The sequence below is a fragment of the Equus przewalskii genome, chromosome 23 (assembly GCF_037783145.1).
Source record: "Equus przewalskii isolate Varuska chromosome 23, EquPr2, whole genome shotgun sequence".
Lineage (NCBI taxonomy): Eukaryota > Metazoa > Chordata > Mammalia > Perissodactyla > Equidae > Equus > Equus przewalskii.
The window spans coordinates 26910735-26931945 of NC_091853.1; the positions used below are offsets into that span (position 1 = coordinate 26910735).

Consider the following 21211-nt stretch of genomic DNA (forward strand, 5'->3'; position numbering starts at 1 on the left):
TGTTATATCACTCTTTTACAACTGTAAGAATCAACAGGAATGAGAATCCCCCCTCACCGAGTCTCCTTAATTATGCCTCCTTCAATTAAGTGTCATCATGCAGTGCCTGGATTTTATAATCCAAGATACTAAGGTGTCTACTTTATACCTCACATCCACAGTTTGTGTCTATGTGCTCTACCAAGAATTCAAACACTGCGTTGGTCTGGGAGGAAGAGGAAATTCCATGGTTTTTTGAACCCAGAAAGTCTTTAGTACATCTCAGATATAAAACTGTCTAAATATATTTAAAGTTTTATAATTCCAGAAGAGGCTTTTGAGGTTTATACGGAGAGCTTCCATTTCCTCACCATCTTCTCATACCTTAACCTTGTGTGATACAGGCTCTATCCCCACCATTCTATGAACAAAATACCAACACAGTATTCAATATATAGGTTAGATTTTTAAATTTTTTTTCTTTTCCTGATTCCAAACGTAACACAGCGTCAATATAGAAAATGAAGAGCAGAAAGAAAATGAAATACCCATAATCCTATCAACTGTAGTTAATGTTGGTATGTTTCCAAATCTGTTTTTGTGTGTATCAATATACTACTTTTATTTTTAATTTTTTCCATTTTTGAATATTTTATTGAAATTGAAGAATATGAAATCACTGAGAAGTTTTAGCAACTAAGATTTTGAATAGTATAGATTCCTTAGAACAAATACTAGAAATGCTATTATCTGTTTTTTGTATATTTTTTGTGTATTTCTTTTTTAAATTTTTAAAAATTTTTTTTATTGCAGTAACATTGGATTATAACATTATATAGTTTTCAGATGTACATCATAATATATTTCGAATTCTGTGTAGATTACATCATGTACACCACCCAAAACTAATTACCATCCATCACCACACACATAAGCCTTTTGCCCTCCCCCCTCCCCCTTCCCCTATGGTAACCACCAATCCAATCTCTGTTGCTGTGTATTTTTATCTTCTACTTATGAGTGAGATTATACAGTATTTGACTTTCTCCCTCTGACTTATTTCACTTAGAATAATACCCTCAAGGTCCATCCATGTTCTCACAAATAGCTGGATGTCATCATTTCCTTTCATGTGCCTGTTGGCCATCTGTATATCTTCTTTGAAGAAATCTCTGTTCAGCTCTTTTGCCCATTTTTTAATTGGGTTGTTGTGCTGCCAACGAAATGAAAACACGAACACCAGTTGCTGTGTAGTCGTCTCTCGAGTTCCTCGAGCTCTTTATTCTTATAGCCTCTAGACAAAGCCGGCCTTTTGCCAAAGCAGTGAGTCAGCGACCTAAGCCTGCACAAGCGAAGCGTCCCACAATAATGACCTTTCCCCTACACATCTGTTTATAACCGGTTCCTTCATAGCATTTCAAACTCCCAAGGCCCCAGTCTTGTTCCTTTTGAGGAACTGATAAAACATCCTTGTTTGCAAGCAATGTTTTCCCTGGGGCCTTGTGAGTTCACCAGGCAGAACATTCTGTTTGCAGAAAAGTCCAGCCAGTCTTGTGGATGCCTCGCGTGCAAGAACAACCACATTTCATGCCAGGTCTCCATCATTGTTGGTTTTTTTGTTGTTGAGATGTATGTGTTCTTTGTATATTTTGGATATTAACCCCTTATCTCATATATGGTTTGCAAATATCTTCTCCCAACTGTTAGGTTGTCTTTTCATTTTGTTGATGGTTTCCTTTGCTGTGCAGAAACTTTTTAGTTTGATGTAGTCTCATTTGTTTTTCGTTTCCCTTGCCCAGTCAGACATGGTACTTGAAAATATGCTGCTAAGACTGATCTCAAAGAACATACTGCCTATGTTTTCTTCTGGAAGTTTCATGGTTTCGGGTCTTACATTCAAGTCTTTAATCCATTTTGAGTTGATTTTTGTGCATGGTGTAAGGGAATGGCCTACTTTCATTCTTTTGCATGTGGCTGTCCAGTTTTCCCAATACCATTTACTGAAGAGACTCTTTCTCCTTTGTATGCTCTTGGCTCCCTTGTCGAATATTAGCTGTCCATAAATGTGTGGGTTTATTTCTGGGCTCTCAGTTCTGTTCCATTGATCTGTGTGTCTGTTTTTGTGCCAGTACCATGCTGTTTTGGTTATTATGGCTTTGTAGTATATTTTGAAATCAGGGAGTGTGAGACCTCCAGCTTTATTCTTTTTTCTCAGGAATCCTTTGGCTATTCAGGGTCTTTTGTTGTTCCATATAAATTTTAGGATACTTTGTTCTATTACTGTGAAAAATGCTTTTGGAACTTTGATAGGGATTGCATTGAATCTATAGATTTCTTTAGGAAGTATGGACATTTTAACTATGTTAATTCTTCCAGTCCAAGAGCATGGAATATCTTTTCATTTCTTTGTGTCTTCTTCAATTTCTTTCAACAATGTTTTATAGTTTTTGGTGTACAGATCTTTCACCTCCTTGTTTAAGTTTATTCCTAGGGATTTTATTATTTTTGTTGCAATTTTAAATGGGATTGTATTCTTAATTTCTCTTTCTGCTCCTTCATTGTTAGTCTATAGAAACGCAACCGATTTTTGTATGTTGATTTTGTATACTGTAACTTGACTTTATTCATTTATTATTTCTAAAAGTTTTTTAGTAGATTCTTTAGGGCTTTCTATATATAAAATCATGTCATCTGCAAAGAGTAACAGTTTCACTTCTTCTTTTCCACTTTGGATCCTTTTTATTTCTTTTTCTTGCCTGATTGCTCTGGCTAGAACTTCCAATACTATGTTCAATAAGTGTGGTGACAGTGGGCATCCTTGTCTGTTCTTAAAGGGATAGCTTTCCGTTTTTCTCCATTGAGAATGATATTTCCTGTGGGTTTGTCATATATGGCCTTTATTATGTTGAGGTATTTTCCTTCTATGCCCATTTTATTTAGAGTTTTTATCATAAGTGGGTGCTGTATCTTGTCAAATGCTTTCTCTGCACCTATTGAGAGGATCATGTGATTTTTATTCTTCATTTTGTTAATGTGGTGTATCACGTTGACAGATTTGCAGATGTTGAACCATCCCTGCATCCCTGGAATAAAACCCACTTGATCATGATGTATGATCTTTTTAATGTATTGTTGTATTGAATTTGCTAGCATTTTGTTGAGGATTTTTACATTGATGTTCATCAGTGATATCGGCCTGTAATTTTCTTTTTTTGTGTTGTTGTTGTCTGGTTTCGGTATCAGGATAATGTTGGCTTCGTAGAATGAGTTAGGAAGCCTCCCCTCCTCTTCAAATTTGAAAGAGTTTGAGAAGGATAGGTATTAAGTCTTCTTTGAATGTTTGGTAGAATTCACCAGGGAAGCCATCTGGTCCTGGACTTTTATTTCTTGGGAGGTTCTTGATTGCTGTTTCTATCTCCTTACTGGTGATTGGTCTATTCAAATTCTCTACTTCTTCTTGGTCCAGTTTTGGAAGAATGTATGATTCTAAGAATTTATCCATTTCTTCTAGCTTATCCAATTTATTGGCGTATAGCTTTTCATAGTATTCTCTTATGCTCTTGATTTTCAGAAGAGTCCATTGTAATTTCTCCTCTTTCATTTTTGATTTTATTTATTTGAGCCTTCTCTCTTTTTTTCTTGGTGAGTCTAGCTAAGGGCTTGTTGATTTTGTTTACGTTTTCAAAGAACCAGCTCTTGGTTTCATTGATTGTTTTCTATTGTGTTTTTCATCTCTATTTCATTTATTTCTGCTCTGATTTTTATTATCTCCTTCCTTCTACTGATTTTGGGCTTTGTTTGTTCTTCTCTTTCCACTTCCTTTAGGTGCACTGTTAGATTGTTTATTTGGGATTTTTCTTGTCTGTTGAGTTAAGCCTGAATTGCTATAAACTTCCTTAGAACTGCTTTTGCTATATCCTATAGATTTTGACATGTTGTGTTTTCACTTTCATATGTTTCCAGGTATTTTTTGATTTCTCCTTTGATTTTTTCATTGACCCAATAGCTCTTCAGTAGCATTTTGTTTAGCACCCACTTGTTTCAGGCTTTGGAAGGTGCAGCCAATCCCCTATGTGGTTATTTGTGAAGCACAGGTCTTCTGTTGTTTATAAGCCCTATGGCTCACAGGTCAGCACACACCGTCAACACAGTCCTGACCCATGCACATGTGCCATTCCTCTGGAGCAGACCCAGTCATCCCACTGCATAGCCCCCCCCCTCCCGCCCCCGCCATGCCACCAATGCCCCACCCACTCCACCACTCCTCATGTACACCCTGCCTCGCAGAGGTGGACCCACTACTCAGCCTTCAGAGGATCTAGGCATCCAGTCTATTCAAGTTGAAAAGTTGCCTAAGGGCTTGCTGTTGGGTGGGGCCAGTCCCTAGGGCCGGCTGCCTGCCCTGGCTGAGCTGGATTAAATCAGTGGGGCAGACCCTGGGCTAACAGGCCAGGGAAAAAACTCCAATGGCATCCACCAGTGTCTCAGCATGCCTGTACTAGGTCACAGTAACGGCTACCACCAACGTCTTGGTCCCTGGAGAGGTCTCACCTCTCACCAAGATGCACTCAGAGCCTATCATGTGAGTCTCTTTTCTTTTCTTTTTTTTTTTTTTTTTGAGGAAGATTAGCCCTGAGCTAACTACTGCCAATCTTCCTCTTTTTGCTGAGGAAGACTGGCCCTGAGCTAACATCCGTGCCCATCTTCCTCTACTTTATATGTGAGACGCCTAGCACAGCATGTCTTTTGCCAAGCGGTGGCATGTCCACACCCAAGATCCAAACCCGCGAACCTTGGGCCACTAAGAAGCGAAATGTGCGAACTTAACCGCTGTGCCACTGGGCCGGCCCCTACATCCTTATCTTTAAGAGTATTATTCTTATCTTTGGGACATAGCAAATACTTAAAGCTGATAAAAAATGCATGCACAATGGCCACATCAGGCCCTTCTGGAAAAACAAGTTCAGGCTGAATTAATTTTACACCAAAGGATTCCTCATATACTCCAATATCCTATTGCTTGTCATTTATTTATCACATAGTTTCTCATACTGATATATTTTTACACTGCATCCCATAAAGCCACCTGTCAAAAATTCCTTATAATTTTGCTAGACACAAGAATTTATATTTTTTCCTATATTATACTTCTTTACCCACAGCTCTGACAATTTCTTTGGGATAAACTCTAAATGGAATTGGTGGTTTAAACAACATGTTTCTTTTAAAACTTTTAACATATGAAAGTTATGTTAAAAATTAAATTTTGAGGGTGCTAGGCCCCCAAAATGTTTACTCACATTGGTTGATGCTTTCATTTATTTACTTATTTAGTGAGGAAGATCAGTCCTGAGCTAACATCCGTGTCAGTCTTCCTCTATTTTACGTGGGATGCCATCACAGCACCGCTTGAAGAGCAGTGCTAGGTCCGCACCCTGGATCTGAACCTGTGAACCCCAGGCCACCAAAGCAGAGTGTGGGACCTCAACCACTACCCCATTGGGCTGGCCCCAAGGTTGATGTTTTTATTCTTTGCCGCCCAACAGGAAGAAAATGTCAGCTCCTTTAGTCTGCTTTTTAAATACCAGTCATGTTACCTTTTTTTTTTCTACTTTTGTGGTCATACAGGCTTACAACTCTACAAATAAATCTTGCTCATTCTTAATTTTCCAGCACTGAGAGATTGTTTCACCAGAAAATTTCTCCCTGTTATCAATTCCTACCCATCTCAGTAATAATAGCATTCATTGCTGCCAGGAATTTGGACATCATACACCCTTGTCCTTACCTTTTTCATGCACGTATATTTCCTCTTCAAAAAACATTGAGTTGCTCAAGGGCAAGGGCCCCACAGAACTGAGGCCCAGCGTCTAAGGGCCCCGTGTCCCTTAATAATTGACCTTCCCAGGCGTGCTCTCAAGGCAGTGGGGGAGAGTAATTCACGATAGGGGTTGCGAGTGCAGAGGCCGAGTCTTCATGGTTTTGAACTCTAGCAGGCCTGCACGGGATGCAGTAGCAGAGGCTCAACCAAGGCTCTCAGGTATTGTCCCTAATTGTGCCTGACTGATGCTGAATACTGAGGGCCCAGGTAGTTCTGACAGCCTGGAGCGCCCCAGGGCAACTGAAGCCCGGAGGCGGCTGGTCCCACGGTGACCCGCTGCCTGGGCTCCCGGTTTCTATTTTCAGGTCGAGGCGCTTTATTCTTCGACCCAGCGATCCGGGAAAGGGCCACTGACGACCCGCCAGCTCTTGTTTCCTTTCCGCCCTTCGTGCGTGGGGTGTTAACCGCTTACGAATGCGGCGGTGACCCAGCCGTTTCCCGCAAGCCTCCTCGGGTCTCCCGGGCAGGTCTGCAGAGGGTGCGGCCAGAGAGCGGTCAGGCTCACGCGGGAGGAGCCGGAGCCGCCCGCAGACGCGTGTCCCTTAGATCCCAGCCAGGTTCCGCGGCGTCCTCTCCAGGCCTAACGCGCCTTCCCCGCGCCGAGGCCCCGCCCCCTCGGCCCAGGTGCGTCACGTCACTTAAGCCCTGGGCTCGGCCCAGGCCACGCCCAAGCGCCGTTTGGCTCAAGATGCTCTGCTAGTCTGGGGTTTGTTGCGTCTGGTGACCTGACTCTAAAGGGTTGTTCGCCCGGCTCTCGGGAATCCGGGGGATCTCCCCGAAAATGACGGAGTCTTGCGCGCGGCGCTGGGCACCTCTCTGTCGCCCCGAGAGCCACTTCTCTTCTTGGTGTTCCGTTGGGATCCTTTTAGGGGCCCTAGTGCTCCTGCTACCCATGTCCTCCGGTAGGAGCCTGGAGAGGGCGTGCGCTCCAGCGCGAACGGGAGAGGGTCGGAGGCAGGCCGACCGGAGCCGAAGGCGGGGGAACTTCGCTCGTTGGGTCGTGCAGGTGGCGCGGGGCTGAGTCGACCCGGGTCGTGCCGAGTGGGTAGTGCGTGGCCAGCCTTCCTCCCGGGTGGCGCTGAGCAGGGATCCCGGCGGTGAGGACCACGAAGCGCAGGAGGTGAAGGCTTGGTGGTCGGCACCGAGCGGTGCGGGGGGGTGGGTGAACCGGTGTTGACCGGGCCAGGCTGTGTCCCTAGCGAAGCCGCGGGCGGTGTTGTCGGGTGTGTGCTCCACGCAAGTGGCCAGCCCAGCGGTGCCGAGTGTGGAGCAAGTAAGCCCGCTGCTCGCTTTGTCAGGGGGCTGGGAAGCTCGTGGTGTGCCTGTAGCGCTGGGGTCAGAGCAGGTTCTGGGTGCCTGGGGTTCCGAGGGTTTGGCAAGGCGCGCCCTGCTTTTGTACCTGACGTTGACAGACTCCTTCTTGTCCAAGATCATACTAGAATCCGTTTGCAGGCTGTTGCTTTTTTTTTTCCCATGTAGTTATCTTCCTGCTCCCAATCAGTACAGACAGTATCCAGTTTTATTACCGAATGGCTTTTTGGCATTCTTCCTTTCTTTTCATTAGGTTGGATCATATTGGAGGGGATACCCGAAGTAACCTGAAAAATATTGGTAGTGAGAAATGATTATCGTAAGAGATGAACGATAAATAATGTGAATTTGGCTTTCCTCTGCAGCTCAAAAACTATGGCTGAAGGCCCATCAGCTAAATTTGTTTCGTGTTTCACTGAATGGAAATGAGTACTTTAGAAATATATTTGGTGGAAAAGATATACTTATTGTATAAAATATACAAATCAAAGGACAACTGTTTTAAATACTTTGGTGTATTTCTTCTGTCTTCATATTGACGTGTGTTCCTTTGCCCAAGTTATTTTCAGGATCCTGTTACATATACCGTTTGTATGCTGCATTCTTTCCTTAGCAGCGTTCATTCCACAAAGATTTGCCTTCCATGTGCCAGGTCCTGTGCTGGTCCTGAGCGTACCCTGCTCAGCAATAACAAACCATTCCTGTTTTCATGATCTTTATTGTCTGTCTGCACACACACCCGAATATAAGCAGAGATTGTATTTGCTCACTGTTAGATCCCCAGTGCCAAGCACACAGTAGATAATCAAGAAATATTTGCTAAAAGTTGTTGGGAGTGGCAGACAGTAACGAAAACATAATGCTAATGAATACGTTATAACCCAAAAGAAGTGCTCTGGAGGAAAGGAGCCTGAGACTGACAGCATTTAGCAAACGAGTGGAGGTGGGGAAGACTTTCCTGCTCATCAAACAGGCCAGCTCTGCCACTTTGAGGCTTCTGCACTTGCTATTCCTTCAGCCTTGCAACATGGTCCTCCTGCCTCTTGCATTATTGGCTCTTTCTCATTCTTCAAAGTCAGTTGAGATGTGACTCCCTCAGATGGACCTTCCCTGACCACCCAGTCTCAGGTAGACACACATACACTCTCCAGCTTAAATCCTCCCTGGCTTGTAGTCGCCATTCCTAAACTCTCTTTTCTGTTTGCTCCCCACTAGAATGCAGAGGTCTTGTCTGTCTTGTCACACTTGTGGTTCCAAATGCCCGTTTTTTTGTTTTTTTTTTTTGCATCTATTTCAACAGTCTTGTATTACTATTAAATACTAGAAAATTAAATATACTATTCAGCAGGGGCTTAGATCTCTGGAAAAAATGCGTCAGGAGGAAGGTTCTTCAAGGCGCTGTATTTACGAGGGCCTTCCTGCGGTGCCTATAACCTATGGCAGGACAGCTGAGGGTCCAGGAGGCTGTGTCTTCCCCTGTTTGTAGACTCTCCAGGGTCACGGTATTGCAGTCTTACTTGTTACAGATCATTAACAAGTTCATTTCTATATATGAGGGGGTGGGGGATGGAACAGTGGTAGTAAAAAGAAAACAAAAGGAATTTTTAAGAAGAATAATGTTTAGAATAGTGTTAAAGCTAGAAGTTAAAGGAGACTTTGAAAGCTATTTAAAATAGAGGAAAATAGATCACTAAAATGAATAGGATGCATCATGGAAGGCAACAAAACTAGAAATGAAGAGGAAAAACAAGGTTAAGGTTGAACGGTAAAATCAAAGAGGTAAGAAACTTAGAGGAAGTAAAATGAGAACTTACTATCCTGGGCAGGGGAAGATGTGGATAAAATAAACATTTCACTTTTGAAGCAGCTGATGAGGAGAAGGTTTTGTGAGCAGACACGGTTGTGCCTGGGAGGTTTGTCATCTCAGAGGTAGTTGCCAAATGGTATGACGTCGCAGAAGGGAACATTTGTTGAATTTGGGGACCAGTCTCATTCCTCCAGAAGGAGTCTGCTTTTTTGGACAAACCCACAATCTCGCATAATGGGTGGTTTCTTCTGTCTATTTTAGGTCTTCTCTTTCTTTCCAGTAAAGAAGCCAATATCAACAAGTGCTTACACAGTAGTTACTTTGTGGCCTTATTCTGCATATTACAATGCAAAGAGAACAGTCTTTGTCTGGTCAGTTGCTAGGTTACCAGAATCCTGGGAGACAGGCAACAAGAGAAATTATGTGGCCAGCTCTCTCCAGTGCATAAAGCTTTAAGATGATTATCTTCTTGTCTAGAAGACAAGCGTTGAGCAGGAATTGCTGCTGAGCAGGGAGGAAGGGTGTTCCGAGCAGAGGGAGCAGTGTGAGCAACGGCTCAGAGATGTGACGTGGCTCGAGGATTCATGGACTGCCAAGCTACCCAGTGAGGCAGCAGTAGGGCAAAGGAGGCGAGAGCAATGAGAGGACTAGATCATAGAGTGAAAAATTGTGAAAAGCAACAGGATAGTCAGGAATGAACAGTCACCATCATAAAATTCAGGCGTGATGTTATTACCTGTCCTTTTAGGGCACCTTGAGCCGTTCTGTTTGACTTGGCACAACGCAGATCTACATTAGGGTTGCTCTAATTTCCCCAGGCTCAGTAGCAGGTCATTTCTTGAGGACTAACTTGCAGACACAGTGTCTTGGTGTAAGCACGCGAGGGTTCTAGATGAGAGACCGTGATGGGAAGTGGTGGTCGTAGTGGAACCAGGCTGCCTGGCTTCACTCCTGGGTCTTTCTACCTATTGGGAATGTTTCTTGGGCAAAGTACTTCACCTTACTATGCTTCAGTTTGCTCATCTTAAGGAGGGGCAAATAGTACCTGGAACTATTTTGGAAGAGTAATCTCAACTCATAGGATGATCATGAAGATTAAGTTAGTTTAAAAGCACTTAAAATAATGTTTGGCACAAGTAGTGCTTAAATTTGCTTTTTCTAAAATTATTACTATCATCACTATTCTTGTAAGAACCAACTACTGGAATCTTTCATTAACCCACAATATATAGAACAAATATAACCCACAATCTTTAGAGTTCACCTTTGAGAATGTTAAAACACCATTTCATATAATAGCTGTAGTGAAGAATGGATTCATGATAAAATAATAAACTAAGCATAAATATTTTGATGTGAAAGAAATTAAAAACTCTGGTAAAGGGAAATGTCTGTAACTAAATCAGTGAAATAAATTTGAAGACAGACAGTCAGCAAAGAAAAAAAATCATGATTTGCATATACCTCTGGAACCAGTTGGCTGAACAGTAAAGAATTTGAATTTGGATTTAAAAGTGTGTAGAACTGAGGGGCTGGTCCCGTGGCTGAGTGGTTAAGTTCGCGCGCTCCACTGCAGGCGGCCCAGTGTTTCGTTGGTTCAAATCCTGGGCGCGGACATGGCACTGCTCATCAAACCACGCTGAGGCAGCGTCCCACATGCCACAACTAGAAGGACCCACCACGAAGAATATACAACTATGTACCGGGGGACTTTGGGGAGAAAAAGGAAAAAGAATAAAATCTTTAAAAAAAGAAAAAAGTATAGAACTGATTCCAGTGATCATTCAGCTCTGGCGTTAGGTACTAGAAATGCAGTGATGAACGAGACATGGTTCTCAAGAAGGTGACAGACTCACAAGGAGTATAAATAATAAAGAATTACAATATGAAAAGAGCTATGGTAGAAGTTAGTTGGGGCAGCAGGAGAACACTTAACCCAGTTTTTTGATTGAGAGATGTCAGGAGCTTCAAGGAAGAAGTGGCATCTAAGATGAAACTGAAGGATGAGTGGGTGGGAGGAATGGCAGGGTCCCTGGTCAAAGTTGAAGTAAAGTGATGCATGGAGCTTGCAGTGCTAATGTAATTTAAGTCTCTGAATGGACACTACATGAATTCAAATATGGCTTGAGAATAGTGTGCAAGAGTGAACAGCGTCCTGATAGTGACAGATTTTAAAAGACTGTTAGCCATGTGAAGGGGCTTAGACGTTATCTTGAGGGGAATGGGGAGCCATTGACAGGCATCTGACTTGGAAGAACATTGGTCACTCTGTTATATCAATATTATTGTAGTTGCAATGTAAGAAATTGCTGAAGTAGAAGTGACATTATTTTAAGTAGAAAAAATGGCCCCCCCTACAAAATAAATCCAAAGTAAAAAATTTATCTAAAAGCGTAGCAATGTAGTACCTTTACTACAGGGATATATTGGACAAACAGCTACCTCAGGGTGCTTCTGAGGGACTGCATGATCCATTGATCAGTGAAGGAAGATTGAATTATATAAAATAATGTCCATGAAAGCAAAGTGTTTTTCATGTAAGCCTGTCAAAATAGTACACTGTGATATTTAAATGGCTTCTATTCACTTATAAAATTCTCAATTCACCAATATGAAAGATATGAAATATCTTACATTTTGAAGGACTTCAGTCCATCTTTATTTTGATCTGTGAAATCCATGATGCTTATTTAATCACTGCCTCTTAGCGTAGCATTTGTTGAGCACCCGCTGGGTAGAGAGTGTAGTAGAAAAAGAAGACATGTGATCCCTGAGCTCTCGGAGCTCGCCTTCTGAGAGGAGACTGAGCCTGCACTGCCAAGTGATCATGAGTTTGTGTTTCAAACTGTGGAGGGTAATCTCAGCAGAGTGGTATATACTATAGAGACTTCTTTGAGGAGATGTGAGTTTGGGAATGAATTTAGAAAAAAGTGGGGAAGGATGCATACCTATAAATATATTATAAACCAAAAACATTGATTTTGTCTCTTCAATTTACTGATGAGTGAAAATTAAGCTTATTCCCCAAGAAACCAAAGCTAATAAGATGTTATTAAAAACAAGCAGGACACATCGTCCACAACTGCCACCAGTTGGGGAAAAGCATGGACAGTCATTTAACATCTTTTCAAGAATCTTTCCCTTATTCTGTACTTCTTACCTGCTGCCAGGCCACAGGCCCTGTCTGGTGAAAGAGGTGAAATGCTTTATTTTCATGTTCTTATTCTCTTTTTTCTAGATGCCTGTGGTGATCCACTAAGATACGAATCTATGAAACTGAAGGGTGTCGCTCAACCCCGTTACAGCCCTGGTGCCACAGTAGAATACGAGTGTCGTCTAGGCTACAAGCTCAAGAGACCTCCTCTTCCCACCTCTGCCCGCTGTCAGGCTGATAACACATGGACACCTCTCCGGGAGGCTTGTACAAGTAAGTAAACAAAACATTTTTTGAGTTTTTTTTTTGCTCTAGAGATATTCACACATTTTACAGCACACATTCCACTACTGAGATGATCATTTTCTCATGTGAATGTAGGTTTTAGAAAGCAAGGTAGTTTTTAGGGCTTTGAAAAATCTCCAGGGAATCTTTTTCTTGGCAGCTGGTTGCCAAGGTCAATGTGAATCTTAAGTTTGGCTTTATCATAGTTAAAGAAAGTCAATAATATTCCCACAAATTGCAAAGAACAATGTAGAATTTTGATTTCGATTAAAATCTTTTGAAATTCATATAAAACAATGAATTTGAAAATTATCTTTTAGGAAAATCATGTCCACATCCAGGAGACCCCATAAATGGCAAAGTAGAATATGTTAATGGAACTTTGACGTTTGGTTCACAGATTCATTATTTTTGTAATGAGGGGTAAGTAAGTTGCTCCTTAGAGGAAATAAGGTAACTGTTTTGAAGTCCATTTTTGTCTTGCTTCTTTTCTAAAGCATGTCCATAAAGTTGATTCCATTTTGCTTTCTATGTGACAAGTTGTGCTTGTAGCCAAACAACTCCTGGGCTTTTTATGGAGGTTGAAAAGATGTGTAATTAATAGGAAGAAATTTGAATTGAAGGAAAGCAAAATTGTACACTACTATCATAATAATAAGCCTATCCCAACAGAGTGCACTCTATTTAAAACGGCCAGCTCTCAGAGTTGAAGTAGGGCTTCTGGAAATGGGAGGTAGAATTGCCATCCAAAGATACTCTTATACTGACTGAGGTAACACTGGAAGGGGCCAGCAGACCAAAATTGACCTCGTCAGTCGGGACCATAATGTTGATCAAGATGTCTTAGTTGGAAAACCTTATCTTTGAGACTGCTGCGAAGGAATGAAGCATCTCAAAAAGAGGTCCTGAGCACTTAATAATAGCCTTTGTTCTATGGGGCTCTTTTAATAGTATGTATTGGGAATACTGGGCATTTATGAAAAATGTGTGTTTAGAGGGTAAGTGTAATACACTATAGAAATGCAACTGATTTTTTAATATCAACTTTGTATCCTGTTACTTTGCTGAATTGATTTATTCTGATTTTTTTGAGATTGTGTGTGCATGTAATCTTTAGAGTTTTTTACGTATGAGAACATATCATCTGCAGACAATGATAATTTTACAGCTTCCTTTGCAATTTGGTTGACTTTTTTTTTTTTTCTTTCCAAATTGCTCTGTCTAGAACTTGCAGTACTATGTTGACTAGAAATGGTAAAAGCAGGCATCCTTGCCTTGTTCTTCATCTTAGAGGAAAAGCTTTTAGCTTTTCACCATTGAATAGGATGTTTGCTGTGGGTTTTTCATGTATGGCATTTAGTATGTTGAAGTTGTTTCCTTCTGTTCCCCATTTGTTGAGTATTCTTATCATAAAAACATAGTGAATTTTGTCAAATGCATTTTTTTTGCAGCAATTGAGATGATCATATTGTTTTTTTCCTCTATTCTGTTGATGAGGCATATTACATTGATCGAATTTCCTATGTTGAGGATGTTTCCATTCCAGGAATAACTCCCACATGCTCATGATGTATAATCCTCTTAATATGCTGCAAAATTGTTTGCTAGTATTTTGTTGAGGATTTTTACGTTAGTGTTCATCAGGCATATTGGTTTGTAGCTTTCTTTTCTTGTAGTGTCTTTGTCTAGCTTTGGTATCACGGTAATGCTGGTCTTGTAGAATGAGTTTGGAAAACTTTCTTCCCTTCAAATTTTTGGAAAAATTTGGTAAGGATTGGTATTAGTTTTTCTTTAAATATTTGGTAGAATTCGCCAGTGTAACCTGGAGGCCCAGGGATTTTCTTTATTGGGAGATTTTTGATTACTGTTTGGGTCTCCTTAGTAGTTATAGGTTTATTCAGATTACTTATTTCTTAATGATTTGGTCTTGGTAGATTTGTGTTTCTAGGAATTTGTCCATTTTATCTAGGCTATTCAGTTTTTTGGCATAAAATTTTTCATAGTACTCTCTTCATATTTTTTATTTCTGTAGAATTAGTAGTAATGTGCCCACTTAATTTCTGATTTCAGTAATTTTAGTCTTCTCTTTTTTCTTAGTCCATTTCACTATAAGCTTGTCAATTTTGTTGATCTTTTCAAACACCAAGTTTTGGTTTCATTGATATTCTCTGTTGTTTTTTTCTTCTCTATTTTGTTTGTGCTCTTATCTTCATTATATATTGCCTTCTGCTAGCTTTGGGTTTAGTTCTTCTTTTTCTAGTTCTTTAAGTTGTAATGTTCGGTGGTTGATTTCAGATCTCTTGGTTTTTTTAATGTAAACATTTATAGCTGTATGGTCCCCCTTGGCACTGCCTTTGCTGCATCCCATAAGTTTTGATATGTTATGTTTTCATTTTCATTTATCTCAAAGCATTTTCTAATTTTCCTTGTGATTTCTTCTTTGATCCAGTGGTTGTTTAAAAGTTTGTTATTTAATTTTCACAATTTTGTGAATTTTCCACTTTTCTCTTTGATATTAGTTCCTAACTTCATCCCATTTTGGTTGGAGAAGAGACTTTGTACAATATCCGTATTTTTAAATCTATTGGTTAATATTAATTTGTGGCCTACATAATTATGTTGTTATTTTGGTATTATATGTTATATATTATATAATTAATTGTATTATAAATTACATTAATTTGTTTTATTAATTTGTGGCCTAACATATGGTCTGTCTTGGAAAATGTCCTGTGTGCACTTGAGAAGACTGTATATTCTGTTGGATAGACTTCTCTATATGTGTCTGTGAGGTCTAAGTTTATTGTGTTGTACAAGTCCTCTGTTTCCTTATTTATCTTCTGTCTAGTTCTATTCATTATTGTGAATGGGGTTTTGAAATCTCTAACTATTATTGTAGATATGCCTATTACATAGAAGTGTGTATTTATCCCTTGAATTCTGTCACTTTTTGCTTCATATATTTTGATAGGCTGTCATTAGGTACATAAATGTTTATACTTGGTATATCTTCTTGCAGTATTGAACCTTTATTAATATATAGTCTTCTTATCTCTTGTAACTATCTTTGATTTAAAGTCTATTTTGTCTGATATTAGTATAGCCACCTCTCCTTTCTCTTGGTTACTATTTTCATGGAATAACTGTTTTCATCCTTTCACTTACAACTTGTTTTTGTCTTTGCATCTCAGGTGAGTCTCTTGTAGACTGCATAGAGTTGAATTGTGTTTTTATCCATTCTGCTAGTCTCTGTCATTTGATTGGAGAGTTTGATCCATTTACGTTTAATGTAGTTACTGAGAAGGAGTGACTTACTCTGTCATTGTGCTATTTCTTTTCTATATGCCTTATGGGTTTTATTTTTGTCCCTCATTTCCTGTATTACTGTTTTCTTTTGTGTTTAGCTGATTTTTGTAGTGAACTGTTTAAATTCTTTTGTGTATTTTCGATGTCTATTTTCTTTGTGGTTACCATGAGGATTACATTTAACATCCTATAGTTATAACACTCTAATTTGAATTTATACAAACTTAACTTCAATAAATTAGAAAAACTGCTTCTCTACAGATCCATCCCCAACCCTTCTCGATTTTGATGTCATGCTAGCCTCTACACTTATAATGGTAATACTAGCTTCTACACTAATATTATCTTTATGTTCTTTAAAAAGATTAGTCTCTGAAATCAGATAGAAAATTTGCAGTAACAGTCCATTATTATAGTAATACTAGCTTTCATAATTGCCCATATGTTTACCATTGGTGAGATGTTTATTTATCCAAATGGCTTAGAGTTACTGTTGAGTCCTTTCATTTCACCTTTCAGGGGTCCCTGGAAATTTCTTGCAGGGAAAGTCTAGTGGTCACTAACTCTGCCAGTTTATTTTGTGAATGCCTGAATTTCTCCTTCACTTTTGAAGGACAGTTTTGCTGGATAGAGGATTTGGGGGCAACTCTTCCTTTTAGCACTTTGAGTATGTTGGTCAACTGTCTTATGGCTTCTGAGTTTCTGATGAGAAGTCTTCTGATAATCTTATTTAAAATCCCTTGGATGTGATGATTCACTTTCCTCTTGAAGCTTTCAAGATTCTCTCTTTGGCTTCTGAAAGTTTCGTTATTGTGTGTCTTAGTGTGGGTCTCTTTGAGTTCATCTTACTTGGAGTTTGTTGAGCTTTTTGGATGTTTATATTCATGCATTTCATTAAATTTAGGAAATTTTCAGCCATTATTTCCTCAACTGTTCTCTCTGCACCCTTCTTGCTATTTTCTCCTCCTGAGAGTCCCACAGTGTTTATGTTGATCTGTGTCTTGGTGTCCTGCATGTCCTTTAGGCTCTGTTCATATTTCTTCAGTCCTTCTTTCTGTTCCTCAGACTCAGTAATTTCCATTCTCGTATCTTCAAGTTCAGCAGTTCTTTCTTCTGCTTGCTCAAATATGCCTTTAATTCCTATAGTGACTTTTTCATTGCAGTCATTGTACTTTTCAATTCCATAATTTACTTCTGGTTTCTTTAAGGTTTCCTGTCACCTAATTGATATTTGCATTTTGTTCACACATTGTTTTCTTGACTTTATACAGTTCTTCTGTTAGTTCTCAGAGCATCTTTAAGACAGTTTTTCTTTTATCTTTCAAATTTTATTGAGACCCCAGGGCCTTGGGGCTCAGTCAGGAGGCCATCCTACAGGCAAAGGAGGAGCCAGTGAAGAGGACTTATCTGACCTTCATTCTGGGGCACAGGTGGTTCTTGTGGCCGTGTGTTGTGACAGTGGACAGCACAGGGGTGTAGGCGAGCATAATCTTGGGATCATCCTGTAGCAGTTGTATTTCTGGGTGAGCTGGCAGAGGGAAGGCGTGATGATGCCACCCCACAGGCGAAGCACCAGGTACACTGTGGACTCTGTCTGAATATTGTGCTCTGTGAGACTGTGCCTATCCTCTAACTGTTTGCCTGCAAAAGTCAGACATTGTTGAGATATGATGTCCTTCTTGTCTTGGATTTTGGTTTTGACATTCTCACTGGTGTCATTAGGCTCAACCTCAAGAATGATAGTCTTGCCCTGCAGCTCTTCATAAAGATCTGCATGTCTGCATCTGCTCTTCAGCCCCTCATTGAAGAAAAAGAAGGTGGTGGTAGTGGAAACTTCCAATTTGCCACCGAGAGCACCTGTGCAAGACACGTATTTTAAAGTCTTTATTTAGTAAATCCACCGTGAGGTCTTTTCAGGGACAATTTCTGTTGATTTATTTTTTCTTTTGAATGGACCATACTTCCTCTTCCTTTCTATGTGCTGTGATTTTTTGTTGACCTGGACAGTTGAATCTAATAATGCAGTAACTCTGGAAAGATTATCCCACTTTCCTAAGGCTTGATGTTTTATTGGTTTTGTCTTTTTATTGTTGTAGATTGTCTCCGTGCTGAGCATCAGCCTGATGTGTAAACTGGAAGGACTTCTCAAGTCTTTTCTGAGCCTTTCCGTGGGAGTGCATAGTCACTTTCTAATTTTCCTCACATATGAAATTGTCCTAGTTTTTAATGCCTGGCTCCTGTGGGGGAGAAACTTAAAAATAAAGGGGATAGCAAAGGGCGCTGAATCTTTAAATCCCTTGAAAATCACTTCAGTCAGCACAGAAGGGGCTCGTAAAAGTGGGGCTAGGTGTGACAGCAATGGCTGCCCACCTCTCTGTCTGCTTCTCTGAGATCAGAAGTATCAATCAGTGATAAGAGGACAGATCACTGATAACTACAGGACAGAGTCCTTTTTGCCCAACCTGGCTCCTACAGGCTGCTTATAAGCTGCTCCAGGGACATATGCCTGTTGAGAGTGGGGGATGGGTAGCTGCCACTGCACTTGTTGCTGAAATTGACCAAAATTAAGGCAAATTACCTGTCTAAGTCTTCCCCTGGAAATTGCAAGCTATCAACAAACTCCAGAGTTCCAAAATAGTTACATGAATCAGATTCTACCAGTACAATTGTTGTCTGGGTGGGAGACACTGGGCTTCCATCTCCTAACATATTCTAATATGGAATCAGTGAACATTGGGGTAAAAGTCAGGTGGAAGCATGTACAGGCAGTTTCACTTAATATTTTTTAACTTAATCAAGTGAAAATATTGGAACATCCGGTTAATACTCATAGAGAGTCTGCTAGGCGCTTTGAAAAATACCAAAAGTTTAAGACGGAGACTCTTCTCAAAGAAGTTGTAGCCTTCTTAAGAAACAAAATATATCCAGAGAGATGTCAAAGCAAAATAGTAAATGAGAAGTACCAAATAAATAGAATTATTCATGATCATTGCAATGAGAGTCCGGAAGGAGGAGAGGGTGCTGTGAATTTAAATCATCAGAGAAGAGTTCATCCAGTAGAATTCCTGACCTATTCCTAGAAAGACATTCCGATCTAAAGAAGATTACAAAGAGCCAAAACCTACCTGGCCCTCACTGTGTGCCAGATGCTAACTCATCTAAGCCTCAGAACAGCCCCATGAGGTAGGTGCTATATCCGCTCTTCATCGATGAGGAAGCTGAGCCAGAGAAACATTAGGGGACTCGCCCAAGCTCCAATACAAGTCGCTCGTGGAGCTGGGACTGGCATCCAGGCAGCAAACTCCAGGGCCTCTTCTCTCTACTCAGTCACTGTCCTTACTGCGCAGAATGGCATGACTGAGGACGTAGAAATGCACGTGTAATGTGATTGCCAGAGATAGAAAAGAGGCCAGACTGACAGGTATGACAGATTTATTTAGACATTTTCCTCCTGGCCAGTGTGCATTTAAATGCAGAAACTCTTTAATTAAATTGCACAGTTTGTTAGCAGTTTCATTATTTTAGAAACTTCTCAAACTACATTAGTGCGGAAAAACAACCATATAAGTATTTTCTTCATTATTATTTGCATCTTGTTAACTGTAAAGAACACAGTAAATTTGTCCTTTTTCTTTTAGTTTTAACTTAATTGGAACTAAAATTCTATATTGTGAACTTGTTGGAGAAACTGTGAACTGGAGTGACAATCCCCCACTATGTCAAGGTAAGTGTCTTCTCTCTTTAGAATTTACAGCAGCAGTTCTCACACTTTGTGGCCTCAGAACCCCTTACCCTTTGAAATTAACAAAGACCCCAACGAGCTTTCCTTTATGTGGGTTATATCTTGATATCCATTATATTGGAATTAAAACTGAGACTTTTTAAATAATTATTTGTTAACTTTTAAGAACAGTGAGCTCACTACATGGTAACATATGGAACAGATTTTTGTGAAAAATCAATTTTCTGAAACAAATAGAATAGTGGCATTGTTTTACATTATCACAAATCTCTTCAGTATCTTTCTGAAAGGATGACATCTGGATTCAGTCTTTTGCCTTGTCACACAGTTTGTAGCCTTCGGAGAATTTCACTATACACTCATAAGGATGAAAGTGAAAAAAGACAATACTATCTTGGTATTGTGAACCACCAATTTTTCAAACAGATATACTTATAAATTCCAAAGCGTTTGTCAACCAGCACTGAATTTTATTTTTAATCACAAGCCTATTTTCTCATTTAATTGTCAGCATCTCTTGTGATGAGAACAAAATATAGTGTGGCCTTGCAGATAGACGTAGATATTTCATCTAGATATTTTATATAGATACTTAAGAAAACAAGTTTCATTTTGAAAGTTCATTTCTTTGTTAATGGTTTGAATTTAGGATAATGCAATTTCTCATAGAATCCTTGTTCTAAATGGATATTGGATGCACAGCTAGATTGTACAAATCATATGGTAATGAGTCTATCGAAGCAGTTCCTAGGACTTTACTAATGCCATCTTAATCTTTTATGTTTCCTTTTGCCTTTCATGTCCGTGTTTTTCCCTTTTTAAGTGATGTATTGTAGACCACCTCCAAAAATACAAAATGGAAAACACAGCAGAAGCGACCAGGAGGAATTTAGATACGGTGAGGTAGTAGTTTATACTTGTGATCCTTCAAATGGACCGGATGAATATTCACTTGTTGGAGAGAGCAGGCTTGTCTGTTCTGGGAATGACGTATGGAGTAGTAAGCCTCCTGAGTGTAAAGGTACAAAAAGTTCCATTTATTTTCGTCTTCATATGTAAATACTGTAGAAACACTTTGGGAATGGTTTTACCTACTGGTAAGCAGAACAGTCACATGTGCGTCCTCCTCCTGTTAAATTGATTTCTAATTTAACTTAATATAGGTCAAATTGAGTGAAAAATAGTTCTAGTTGCAGAGTTCCCCACCCCTCACCTCACATGTTCTTGGCATTCCAATTTTACATTGTGAACTACTGCGTATGTACACGAGTAAGGATTTTTTTCTTGATAGCATCAAAAAATAATACATACTGCCTTTAAAAGTAAGAAAGTTTTATCTTGTATTACAAGAAGTCTGAGAGTTTTGGCTGTAGGAAGTGGTAGAGTAAATTGTAAAATACTAGGTCTTTTACTGATAAGATTGATAAATGTGACAAAACATATTTATAAAGAATATTTAAGGCCCTAGAGAGTGACCAACAGCAGGGAGACACTGAGGGGATTGGACTCTTGAAGGAAGGGAAGCACTGAATAACAACAAAATATTTACTCTTTTCAAGTGCACACAGAACATTTTCTAGTACCATATTCTAGGCAATAAGATAATTTGTAACAAATTTTAAAAATCCAACATCATTTACAGTACATTATCTGCTCACAATAAATCCAATAAAGATGTCTATAAAATCCTCAAATATATGAGAATCATGGAAGAGACTACTAACCAAGAACTGAGTCAAAGAAGAA

At 39.8% G+C, this 21211-nt stretch overlaps 1 protein-coding gene and 1 pseudogene across 5 annotated transcripts in view; one reads left to right on the plus strand and one right to left on the minus strand.

The window, feature by feature from the left end:
• The first annotated feature begins 6209 nt into the window (after positions 1 to 6209).
• The window catches only part of LOC103562568 (membrane cofactor protein-like), a 42260-nt gene continuing 27258 nt past the window's right edge, over positions 6210 to 21211 (plus strand). For 2 of the 5 annotated variants that reach the window (XM_070591175.1, XM_070591178.1), the window contains exons 1-5: positions 6483 to 6762; positions 12217 to 12405; positions 12738 to 12840; positions 19362 to 19447; positions 20289 to 20486. In XM_070591175.1, coding sequence (XP_070447276.1) covers positions 6642 to 6762; positions 12217 to 12405; positions 12738 to 12840; positions 19362 to 19447; positions 20289 to 20486 — 697 coding nt within the window. In that variant the 5' untranslated portion in view covers positions 6483 to 6641. Of the gene's footprint in view, positions 6981 to 12216; positions 12406 to 12737; positions 12841 to 19361; positions 19448 to 20288; positions 20487 to 21211 lie in introns of all 5 variants that reach the window. The other 3 variants (XM_070591177.1, XM_070591174.1, XM_070591176.1) reach the window with 3 other exon arrangements.
• On the minus strand, positions 17127 to 17514 carry LOC139078915 (ubiquitin-ribosomal protein eL40 fusion protein-like; annotated as a pseudogene).